Genomic DNA, 13,143 nt, shown 5'->3' with positions numbered 1-13,143 from the left:
TCTTCACTTTTCATGAGTGGTGTCTCTGCAGCGATCAAAGCACAGAGTCCCCCAGAATCAGCCCACGCCAGCCCGAAGCAGCTCGAAAACTGAGAGACTGAAGTTAGAAAGGGGGTCTTTCACAAGGCAAGCTCAGTCTGACAGGACTCTACCTTACAGGTGAGATCCTCTGTGCATCTATGTCACAAGACTGTCACCTACTGTGCCCCCTCCGTCTATCCCTTCTGCTAATCCGAAGACACACAGCTCTGACCAAGGCCTGGGTCCAACCCTTTACTCCTGCAAAGCCTGGCCACCAGCCTGAAAATCACCTCCTGCCTGACCTTGGAGACACTGCCAGAGGCTGGCACGATTGCTGTGCCACCCCTACAAAGGGTGGTGCCAGACATGACACAGAGGGCTAGGCAGCCGACTGACTGGAACGTCTGCCATGCTGCACTGGCTGCCCTGTTACCAATGCCTGTGGCCCTTAATCTTTCGACCCCCTATCTCATGGGGTATGTAATACGCAGGCTTCGATAAGTCATTCCACACACCCGCCACTACACCCTTATACTAAACCTACAACATTCAGAACAGATGCATGTTTACATAAGGCCTGACAATTTTTAAAAAGAACTCTTAGAAACAACTGTCAAGAAATACATTTTGGATAGGCATTTAAAGAACAAGTACACATTGGCAGCACTATTACACCCTGTTCTGATCATAATAAATGCCTTAGTGTTCTGTCAAGTCCACACCCTGGGAAGTCACCCTGCACCTGACACCCAGTTGACCTCACTCGCCCACCCACCTGAATGGGCTGTGGGAATTGAATGCTGAAACTCTGAACAGTACAGGCCCTTCATACTCGCCTGGATTGCTATGTACTTTCTTTGTGTCATTTTTGACAGTTATAGGCACAGGCTCTCCTGAGGTTTGTCTACAAAAGCTGAAATACCAAGCATTGCTGAGTGCGTTCAAGAGGCCGGGAAACAATCGGAAGGTAAGAGATTGTAAGCTCTATGTTTATTTTACAGTTTCCACTCCGAGGAAATCTGGGTTCAAGTTAAGGCATGCACGGCGCACTCCAGTAACATTCAGATTAACAAATCTCAGAGCAAAGAGACATGCAGGCCTACACCCGGGATGTCTATATTTTCAATGACGCCTGGCGAAATGAAGAGAGGAACTAGATCCCCGCACAGTGCACAACAAATGCACTACTATGGGGTTCACCGATTTCTTGGAGGATGTCACGCTGCTCATCTTCTGCAGACTGGCATTCTGAGGGTGGTGGGCAAGCTGCCTAAAAAAATGCATAAGCAATTACAAACCCCATGATTCAAAGAGTAAGTTAGATTTTCAAATCCCACACTGCACTTACTCAAAAGTGGTACTGTATATATGCGGACGCGTGGCCGGCAAAATGCATGGAACATCCAGAAACTCAAACCTACACGCATATTTACAAACATTTTGCAAGTGGTCTCCCGCCTGGGAGTCACTCATTTACTGCTCTTAAAGGCAAGCACAAGTTCCTTTCTAGGGTGGGAAAGGGGAGGAAACACCCGCATTTTTAGCGGTAGCCTAGTGGGGGTTTTGGCATGGGGGAAAACAACTTTTGCATGATGACCTAGTAGTACACAATATGCATGTGTACATTTTAGAGAGAAATATTTTTGTAAATCTACAGAACGGCTGCTTTAAATCACCCTAGTGCGATTTATTGGTTTTGCCAAAGAGTCTGAACTCTACTACGAACACAAAAGGTGTCCCACACAACTATATTTGCAACTTTTTCTGTCCAGGTTACTCACCCTTCATCAGAGAGGGGTATTCCAGCAAAAAAGGTGGTACTCTGGAGCCTTGCATCCTGCCTCATCAACACTCACAAACAATAGGGGTCCTTGGTTTGAGGATGTCTGGTTGGTGACCTATTGTAACATCGTTCACTGGAAGGTAGCTTTAGGGGCAAAGTATCGGCCTGGAACCCCCAACATCTCTCCTAAACAGACCCCCCCCCCCCACAGTTCCACAGTGACATGTAACTTGCCCCGCTCCTCCCCGCCCTTGTCCCATGCATCTCAGATACCTGCCAGTCCATGCCAGGTGCACCTTATGTGCACCGATTATACGAACTTGACACCCACCGACCAACCATATCCTACTCTTAGTGGGCCCCACAAGCCCTCAAAAACCACTTATTCCTGCACACCTCAGCTGAACACGCAATGCAACGGGCATGGAACACTTGTGCACAGACCACCTTAGCTGGTGTCCCTTTCACTGCACACACCGGCCTAGCTTGTACTCACTGCACTTCACCCTAATGCAGGTGCTACAGCTCTTTCCTCCAAGAACGGCGAAAACAGATTTTCAACAAAAATGAAGGGTGCAGTGGGCTACAAATAGGGTTAAATTGGTAAGGTGGCTCAGTGAGCCGAAGACGTGCCACTGAAACACGCTCTATTAGAGAGGCCACAGGTATCAATCCCGTCAAGGTAGGTACATCCTTCCAAGGGTAGTAAATTAGATATGATTTAGTTGGGTGATAGTAAAGCGCTTAGAAGTGGAGCGCTGTATAGAATGCCACATAGAAACATAGGGCCTGATTTAGATATCGGCGGACGGGTTTATCGGTCACAACAGCGACAAGTATCCCGTCCACTGAATCCGAAATCCCATTGGATAATATGGGATTTATATTTTGGCAGACGGGATATCCCTCCGCCACGAACCCACCCGCTGATATCTAAATCAGGGCCAGAGTTTTTATAAAGAAAAATGTCTCTAAATTCATGGGGGCATATTATCAAGCCAGGCGATAAAATTATGGCCGCTTTAGCGGCAGATAACTGCCGCTAAAACGGCGATAATGGGATTGATAATATGCTCTATGGAATTCCAATTGAAGCTCAGGTTAGATGTTCTTTACATTTAACATGAACTTCAATTGGAATTCCATAGAGCATATTATCAATTTATCGCCGCTTTAGCGGCAGTTTTCTGCCGCTAAAGCGGCGATAATTGTATCGCCTGGCTTGATAATATGCCCCATAGTACTTTATATTACGCGCAATAAAATATTCTGTAAAACGGGTTAAACAGGCACGCGTGCCAATACCATACATTATGATTGAATAAACATACCATACATGACATTAACCAGCGATAGCAACATTAAAAAAAACACAGATGTTTACATACCTTCCGCTGACAGCCCCTGAATGTTGATTCCTTTCGCGGCCAAGAAAGTCAGGCATGTGTCTATATTTTCAATCTGGGCGGGAAAAAACAAAGGAGATTTGCGTCAGAAAAGCTCTGGCATCCGGTTGTCTCATTCAGCGCGTGCATCGGTTGCTATCCAGCATGTCTCATCCATCCATGGGCCTGCGAGCGGCTCCGGACAGCAGAGCTACCCGAGGGCCATGGATGCGCGCGGAGAGCGGCCCCAGCACTGCGCACTAACCGCGCACCCACTCCCAGCGCTGCGCGACACATGGAAGGCCCGAAATAACGGCGCGGCCGCTCGGACCCAGACGCATTTCTAAGGTATAGGAGACGGAGACCCAAAATAAACACTGCTGCCGAAACCGCGAATTGAGTTGGTGGGCGCCGGGAGGAGGGGGCGCCACTTGGTGTCCAGCGAGCAACTGGTGGCAGGCATTTCTGGGCGCAGTTGCAGCAACATTTTAAGGCACGCCAACAATGGGTTTCGCGTGGAATTTCAAAAATGTTTATTCACAAGATTCCACGAGTGTTCTGAAATGCAACAGATATGGATGAGGCGTCAAGTGGCATGCATGTGTTGTCCCTGCGTGTACTATCTAGCATGTGTGCCGATGAAGGAGCTAGCGCCCAGAACTAGCCATGGACGTTTGGGCGCTTGCATGTCGAACGTAATGGAATAATTATAGGGACACCGGAGTTACGCAGCAGGGGAGGACCAAATCAAAAATCATGTGGCAGTGCGGATTATATTATGCGGTAAGAAAAGGTAAATTATGTGGCGCAATGCTGCACATTTTATGACAGTATAAGTTAATTGTTTTGTCATTTTTACACATGGTAACACTGTCTGGTCAAATATTTCACCTTATTAGTACCAGCTTAACACCCAATACAGCAATATGCAATTGAAAGATGGCCAGTCAACCTTTGCAAAGGGCTGAACTTTTGATCAAATTCAGTCATAAATCATTTTTTTGTTAAAGATGTAAATCAAAAATTAATCAATCTGCATTTGGAAGCACTGAACTGTCACCCCCAGGGGTATCTGGGCGCTGCGCAGCAGATTATGGATTATGTGGCAAATCCAATGCTATGAGGAAAAAATGTAGCAGCCATAGAATCTCATTATTCCAGTGGCCCTGGCTTTAGGTATACAAGGTAACTAACTGTATTTCTTTATTATAATAAAGCAAATGGGAGTGTCATCCCACTCTATAAAATCAGAGGCTATAAACAGAGGGCGCATGTCACATAGTGCCTACTACACGCTTATCAGGTCGAGGCACGTTGTGCCTGCACAAATCTTTAGAACACAGTGCACAAAAAAATAAGTAAAGCTATATGTGCCAACTCATGTCTTTGTCTTTAGAAAATTAGTAGAATTCACATGCAATTTGCAGAGAGAATTCCCCAGCCTTCCTCAGGCAGCTTGTCAAGGGTGAAAAATCATTCTGTTTAGGATTATTTTACAATGTGTGCGAGCTGTATTTATATACTCCATTTCCTCAAAAATCATATATAATCCCCATGGAGAAACCACATCTCCCAGGCTCTCTAACCTCCATGAAATAATGTGCCCCCCACCCCCCTTTTTCTTTCCCCCTTTTATTTATTTATTTATTATTTTCGTCTTTTCTTTTTTTTAATCTTTATTTTTCAGTTTTAACACATAATAATCAGGGAATCAATATTGAAGCGGTACATTGTCAGGCGCTTCATCACATAACAATGATATACTATGACATGCATAACATAATATTTAGCAACAGTAGAGGAAATCCTGTCCATAGGGCAGCGGAATGTAGTAACCTGCCAGTCCCACCTTGGAAACACATTCCCTCATTTGGAGGGATCAATTTTGTTTCACAAGTCTTTTGTGAATACCCACAGGGTTCTGGTTGTGGATGATTATGCATGGCTAACCCACTCGACAAGATGCTAATCTCTCCTTTTCCTGCCTTCCATCTGGATTTACTCTTATGGAAAAGTCCTCCTCCTAGACAGGCAGACATTCTGGACAAGTAGGTGGGCTTCAGCAAGGGAATCCTTGTGTGATTTCTACTTTTTATGCACAACTACAGTTTTTTATGGTCTTAGGTGCTACCTATTGGCATAAAAGACACTGAATCTGGGTAGCAATCCCTAAATATATGGTAATTTGGCCCTAATTTTCAGATTCAAAAAGTAACAGCGTGGTTATGAAAGCAAGGGCATATGCAGTGGTTAATTTGTAAGTGCTGGCGCTTTTGTCAGGAGGCAGCTTGCACCAGCCCACATTTCTCCTATTTGCAGTGCCTAAAACAGAACCAACGACTAACCATGGAAGTGGAGAGAGGATGTGGTGTAATGGCCAGAGCTGCCGACTTCAGAGCTGGGAAATCACGTTAGAGTCTCCGCGTCGGGTCAACATCTGGGCAAATCACTTCATCTCCCCGCGACTACCATAAATGAATGTGTCCTTAACCGGTGCTCATAAAAAGCTCTGGTGTTGATGATGGTTAAGTGCTGGTGCAGAGCACCGGAAACCTCCGGCTCAAATTAAGTACTGGGCATATGTAAGAAAATTACTTTTGTTTACACTTTCTGTTCCTCTGTTTCACTTTCAGTTCCTGTGACATACATCAGATTGGTCCTCACTATGATTGCCCCAGAAGGTCCGGTGGTGGTGGTAATGGTAGTGCCTGGCCCCATCAGGATTACAGGATCCACTGGAACACAAACTGCAGGTTCTATTATTTTACCCAGAGACCTCACCTGCTGAAAGCAAGCAGGTGAAATGTAGAAAAAACATAAGGGAATTGGCATGGAAACAATGATTCCCACGTTATTCCCCATTAACGTCTAATCCGAGGTAACTGTCCCCATTCCCTAATTTAAAACTGCCCGAGGTACCGCTAATTCCAAGAGGAGTGAGGAAGCCAAATCGGATTACCGGCAGGGGCGTAGTTTAGTCAGTGCGATTCGGGGGTGGGAATCTCAAATTTTCTAACTAATAAACCAGGGGGGGTTTAAGGGTCGGGTGAGGTGCCCAGGATGTGGAACAGACTGTTTCCAGGAGGACCAGGGTCACTTCTAATTCACCTTAGGTGGGCCTCTGTCTAGAGTGGTAGAGTGGGTGAAAAGCAATGAGTTGGAATGCTACCCACGAGCATTTGCCACAGGTTGGGCTATTTGCACACATTCATCCCATCACCTTCTGGGTGTTTGATTGCCAGTAGCATCCCTGGAAATCTGAGACTGCCGCTGCTTCCAAGACTACTACTGCCAATGTTTGTGACTGACAACATATAATACATTTGCACCTATTCTAGGAGTACTTCTATGGGTGCAGATTTACTATTTGTTTGGGGTAAACAAGTCACTATATGGTCCTGGTTCATAACGGTAACTTACACTTTTTAGAAGTGGCGGCTCCTCAGCTAAGGAGAAGGAGCATCGCCCCACTACTTTTAGCAGTAAAGTTAAGGGGGAAAAAATGAAAATACCTCATGTTATTATCATTTTACTTTGTCCTGCCGCTGCAGCTTTATGGGAGAGGACAGTAAGCGGCAAGATGCGGTGGTCCATATTGTTACTGTAGATGGAGGAACATTATAGTCTATTAAATCAATCATGAGAGGTGCTTGTTCAGCGCTCATTCTGAGTTCAAGTATTTAAAAGTGCTCTCATGCGAGATAATAAAGTAAAAAGAGGCTCTGAAATAAAATGCTTGGCTAGGATCACACAATTTAGACAAGCGGGGAAGCAGGAATTGATTCCGGGTTATCTGGTTTCACATTTTGAAATTCAGACAGCAGATGTATATCTCTGTCTCTCTCTTTCCTATTTCACTATTCCCTGGCTTTTCTTATATTCTTGAACCACAATGAAAGCCGACACACACATAGGGGACCCAACACAGGGCTCCCGAAACAACTACCCGGCCAGGTGTGCATTTGTTTGGGCAGTGTCATACCCCAAACACCCCCTGAAGCAACGCCCCGGATTACCGGCCGGCTTGTAATAGGGTCTCTCTATCGGGCAGACCTCAGTATGATGTACTAATACTGCACCATGGTAAGTAGCACACCCCACGTATAGTACTGGTTGTTGTATTACTGTTCCATAAGACTGCATGGCTTGATACAGGCGGCATAGACTAGAAGCAGCGCTCAACAATCCAGAGATTTCATGAGCCACGCTCAAAAGATTGGATAATGGGAGAAAATAATTATAGCAGAGAGCCACTGATACTAACATACACTATAAGATATACGTTTTAACATATGGTTTGGATGGAACGAATGAATAAGGCATAGCTTTCATTACAAGCAGTGTGTAAGGCTAAGACCATTTTTCGGTCGAGCCTGGGTAGCGCATGTGCTGCTCTGCAAGGCATGCTGTATTCAGGTATGTACTTGAAGCGCCGCCCACTCTCCGCCCATATTTTTCATTGTCTTGTCCTTTGTACACTGTGGCTTTTCATTGGTCAATCGGCTTAGTAGTCTCTCCTTAGTACTACCTTACTCGGTAGGCTTTAATTACAGCCTCCGAGCACTATCTGGTTAAAGGCTTTTCTCATGCCTGCTATTGCAGGCAGGACACGCCTACCCCTAACGTTTTTTGTCTTTTCTCATAGGTGGGCACGCCACGCTGATACAGTGGTGGAAGTGCCTTTAGTTTGTTGTTTGCGGTCCAAACGCGGCTGCATGTTTTTTGTTTCTTACTATTTGTTAAATTTGTAGTTCACAAGCGCCCCATACTGCGCTTTCACTTTAATGTTGGCCAAGCCCCTTTCTTTAGACACACGGCTCGTCTAAAGAAAGGTGTGCAGCCGCTATTATAGTGAAACCGCGGCATGGGGCACTTTTACAAAAAAAAAGCATTTGTTTATCAACTTTTTTTTGTTGTAAAAACGCCCCATACCGTACTATCACTTTAATGGTGGCCGCGTCCCTTTCTTTAGACAAGCCGGGCCTAAAGGAAAGGGGCATGGCCGCCATTAATGTGCAAGTACGGCATGGGGAGCTTTTCCAAAAATAGTATTTGCAATGCAATAGGTCTCGCATATGCGAGAGTTTAAGCTATTGGCATAGTTATTGACAATGCCAATAGTTCAATCTCTCGTAAATACGAGACCTATTGCATTGCAAATGCTTGTTTGTTTTGGGTCTGTGTATATTTCAAAACAGGTTTAATCTGGATTTCGATCAGTAATATTTGTTGACAAATAATATTTTGAATAGAATGTTTGAAAATATGCATAGTTTTATTTCACAGGAAACTGCTTATTTCTGTATCTCTATGGCCCCTTTCATAGCAGTAAGGCAATGCAGAGATATTGTAAGGCATGGGCAAAGTGGTCAACTGGCCAGGGGCCACCCGCCAAGGGCCCCCTGAGAAGATTAACTTTCTCTATATTAGAACTCAGTCCTTTCCATTTCTCATTCAAAAACCTCACTCCCACTCTCTGCCTAACTTTATCTCTGACTCTCTCTCCCTCTCTCTACCTACCTCTATCTTTGACTCTCCCTGCCTCTTTCTGCCTACATCTGTCTCTGACTCTCTCCCTCTTTCTGCCTACCTCTAGCTCTAACTCTCTCTCTTCCTCTCTCTACATACCACTATATTTGGTGTACTCTCTTTTTCTCTCTGCTGCCTACCTCGATCTCTGACTCGCTCTCTCCTCCTCCCTGCCTCTTTCTCGGTCTCTGACTCTCTCTCTCTCTCTGCCAACCTTTATTTCTGCCTCCCTCTCTTTTTCTCTGCCTACCTCTACCTCTGACTATCCCTACCTCTATCTTTGACTCTCCCTACCTAGATCTCTCTCTCTCCTTTCCTTTTTCTCTGGCTCTCTCCCTCTCTGCTTACCTCTATGTCTGACTCTCTCTCTGCCTCTCTCTGCTTACCTCTATCTCTGACCCTGTCTCCCTATCTTTATGTCTGATTCTCTCTCCCACTCTATACCTCCCTCTATTTCTGATTTTCTCTCTCTCTCTCTGCCTACCTTCAGCTCTGATTCTCTCCCTCTCTCTGCCTACCTTCAGCTCTGATTCTCTCCCTCTCTCTGCCTACCTATCTCTGGCGCTCTCTCTCTCTCTCTCTGCCTACCTTTATTTCTGACTCTCTCGCCCTATTTTATCTGTCTGTCTCTCTCTCTCTGCCTGCCTTCAGTTCTGACTCGCTCTCTACCTACCTCTATCTCGGACTCTCTGTCTCCCTCTCTCTGCTTACATTTATCTTAGACTCTCTCTGCTTGCCTCTACCTCTCCCTTACCCTCTTTCTGCCACTTCCAACTATGACTTTCTGCCCTCCTCTATCTCTGACTCCCTTTCTCTCACTCTTGCTTATCTCTATCTCTGACTCTTTCTCTCTCCCGCTCTATGCCTCCCTCTATCTATGCCTCCCTCTCTCCCTACCACAATTTATTACTTTTTCTCTCCCTCTCCCTGCCTACCTCTGGCTCAAACTCTCTCTCTCTCCGTCTCACTATCTGACTCTCTCTCTCTTCCTCTCTGTGCCTACCTCTATCTCTGACTCTCTGTCTCCCTCTCTCTGCCTACTTTTATCTTGGACTCTCTCTCTCTGCCTACCTCTACCTCTCTCTCACCCTCTTTCTGTCACTTCTAACTCTGATTCTCTGCCCTCCCCTATCTCTGACTCCCTTTCCCTCACTCTTGCTTATCTCTATTCCTGACTCTCTCTGCCTAACTTAATCTCTGACTCTCTCTTTCCCTCTCTCTGCTTACCTCTATCTCTGACCCTGTCTCCCTATATTTATGTCTGATTCTCTCTCCCACTCTATACCTCCCTCTATTTCTGATTTTCTCTCTCTGCCTACCTTCAGCTCTGATTCTCTCCCTCTCTCTGCCTACCTATCTCTGGCGCTCTCTCTCCCTCTCTCTGCCTACCTTTCTCTGACTCTCTCGCCCTATTTTATCTGTCTGTCTCGCTCTCTCTCTCCCTGCCTGCCTTCAGTTCTGACTCGCTCTCTACCTACCTCTATCTCGGACTCTCTGTCTCCCTCTCTCTGCCCACATTTATCTTAGACTCTCTCTCTGCCTGCCTCTACCTCTCCCTTACCTTCTTTGTGCCACTTCTAACTCTGACTCTCTGCCCTCCTCTATCTCTGACTCCCTTTCTCTCACTCTTGCTTATCTCTATCTCTGACTCTCTCTCCCGCTCTATGCCTCCCTCTATCTATGACTCCCTCTCTCCCTACCACAATGTATTACTTTTTCTCTCCCTCTCCCTGCCTACCTCTGGCTCTAACTCTCTCTCTCTCTCCGTCTCACTATCTGACTCTCTCTCTCTCTTCCTCTCTGTGCTTAACTATATCTCTAACTCGCTCTCTCTCTGCCTACCTCTATCTCTGACTCTCTGACTCCCTCTCTCTGCCTACTTTTATCTTTGACTCTCTCTCTCTCTGCCTACCTCTACCTCTCTCTCACCCTCTTTCTGCCACTTCTAACTCTGATTCTCTGCCCTCCCCTATCTCTGACTCGCTTTCCCTCTCTTGCTTATCTCTATTCCTGACTCTCTCTGCCTAACTTAATCTCTGACTCTCTCTCCCTCTCTCTGCCAACCTCTATCTCTGACTCGCTCTTGTTTTCTCACTGCCTACCTGTCTTTGACTCTCTCCCTGCCTACGTCTATGTCTGACTCACTCTCTCTTCCTCTCTCTCTGCCAACCTCTGTCTCTGACTCTCTCTCTCTGCCAACGTCTATCTCTGACTCTCTAACTCGCCAATTCTCTCCCTCTATCTGCCTACCTCTGGCCCGACTCTCTCTGCTTACCTCTGTCTCTGCCTAGCTCTATATCCGACCCTCTCTCTCTCTCTCCCTAACTCTATTTCTGAGACTCTCTCTCTGCTTACCTCGGTCTCTGAATCTCTCTCTTCTTCTCTCTCTGCCTACCTCTGTTTCTGACTCTCTCTCCTTCTCGCTGACTACTTCTGTCTCTGACTCTCTCCTACTCTCTCATTGCCTACCTCTGTCTCTGTCTCTCTCTTTCTCTCTCTGCCTACGTATCTCTGCCTCTCTCTTCCTCTTTCTCTGTCTGACTCTCTTTGCCTACCTCTGTCTCTGACTCTCTCTCTTTCTCTCTCTCTCGGACTCTCTCTCCCTGTCTCTGCCTACCTCTGTCTCTGACTCTCTCTTGCTCTCTCATTGCCTACCTCTGTCTCTTACTCTCTCGCTGCCTACGTTTGTCTCTGCCTCTCTCTTCCTCTCTCTGTGTCTACCTCTGTCTCTGACTCTCTCTCTTCCTCTCTCTTTCTCCCTCTCTCTGCCTACCTCTCTCTCTTCCTCTCACTCTCTGACTCTCTCTCCCTCTCTCTGCCTACCTCTCTCTATTCCTCTCACTCTCTGATTCTCTCTCCCTCTCTCTGCCTACCTCGGTCTCTGACTCTCTCTTGCTCTCTCATTGCCTACCTCTGTCTCTTATTCTCTGCCTACCTCTGTCTCTGATTACCTGTGTCTCTGACTCTCGCTTTGCCTACCTCTGTCTCTGACTCTCTCTTGCTCTCTCATTGCCTACCCCCGTCTCTGACTCTCTCTCTGCCTACGTCTATCTCTGACTCTCTCTCGCTCTTCCTCTCTCTCTGCCTACCTCTGTGTCTGACTCTCTCTCTGCCTACCTCTATCTATCTCTGTCTCTCTCTCGGCCTACCCTTGTCTCTGACTCTCTCTTGTTTCTTATTTCCTACCTCTGCCTCTCTCTCTCTCTTTCTCTCTTCTCTCTCACTGTCTCTATGCCTACCTTTGTCTCTAACTCTCTCTCTGCCTACCTCCATCTCCGACTCTCTCTAACCCGGATCATCTCAAGGATTTTTGGAGCACTCCACAAGACAGATTTTAACTGTTTTTGTGTGATCCTGTTTCTGAAATTTTAAAGCAGAATCAGCGTTGTCTGATATCAAGTAGACCGAAGGTTGTTTTGAGCCGGGGCCAAAAAATCCTTAAGCAACTCTGAGACAGTGTAACATCTCATTGCCATGCTACAGAGAGTGCCCCGGGAGCAGGACGGGCACCTTTGCCGGCTTTTTGAACACCTACCAGCCACTTTTGAAAAACATGGACTTCATGAGCTTGTTACAGTTCGCATTTCTGAGATCCCGAGGGGGCGTTACCTCATTTGCATGACGGTGTGGCACTATGCAAATTCAAGAACACCTTTTGCCGCAGTGTCCACGCCATATTACAACCATGGGTGCAAAGGCAAATGAGTTGGGAGGTGCCCTAATTGGGCACCACATAGCAAACACCACAGATCCAGGGCAACCCTTGGCATTGCTACACCCAGGGAGCCCCAGGTGCTTCATGCAGTCAGGTGCAGTCACAGACTGCACCCACCTGCACGGTGAGATGATCCCTGTTCCCCTCTTCAAAGTGAGGCCGGGTCCACTGTCCGTGTAAGACAACCCCGTGGTTTGAAACCACAGCAGACACACTCTCTTGTGTTTGCCCCTCTGCTACATTTGTTCTGTAATATGATGTATGGTGATGTCCTACGGTGGGCACGCCTGATAAAGGTAACCCCAGTGAGAGCATGCCCTTATGCCGGAGCAGTGTATCCATTGTCTGGGTGGTCACCAGCCGGCTTACAAGAGGTGCATTAACCCGCTGAGACACCGTACCCATGAAATACCTCGAAGGCATGCGCATCTCTCTTTCGGGCTGTGTGTAGGCTCGTCCCAAGACTCCTGGCTCGGACAGCTCTTCTGAAGCTCAAGGGATGAACAATAACACCAGGGGGCTTTCCTGGACGAGTTGACGCACCAAGCGGGGGCGCGCGCCCACTCGCCCGTCCCAGTACTGTCAGGGTGGAGCGCGGGCCGCCTGGCGGTGATAAAGGCCTCTGCTGCAGCCTATGATTACCATGATAGGTACATTATCTAGGGACAGATCTGACTGACAGCGAGGAGGGGCGCGCGGTGCCTCCGCTC

The 13,143-nt window shown here is 46.9% G+C and overlaps 1 protein-coding gene across 7 annotated transcripts in view; it reads right to left on the bottom strand.

Moving 5' to 3' along the window:
* NAV2 (neuron navigator 2) overlaps positions 1-13,143 on the bottom strand; it is a 606,131-nt gene that overhangs the window by 385,037 nt on the left and 207,951 nt on the right. For all 7 annotated transcript variants that reach the window (XM_085643594.1, XM_085643596.1, XM_085643598.1 and 4 more), the window contains exon 4: positions 3,193-3,265. In XM_085643594.1, the coding sequence (XP_085499720.1) occupies positions 3,193-3,265 (73 nt within the window). The remainder of the gene's footprint in view (positions 1-3,192; positions 3,266-13,143) is intronic.

This window comes from Triturus cristatus, chromosome 3_1, assembly GCF_964204655.1.
Source record: "Triturus cristatus chromosome 3_1, aTriCri1.1, whole genome shotgun sequence".
Taxonomy (NCBI): domain Eukaryota; kingdom Metazoa; phylum Chordata; class Amphibia; order Caudata; family Salamandridae; genus Triturus; species Triturus cristatus.
Note: the sequence above shows the minus strand (reverse complement) of the source record. Positions and strands in the feature narration are given on the sequence as shown.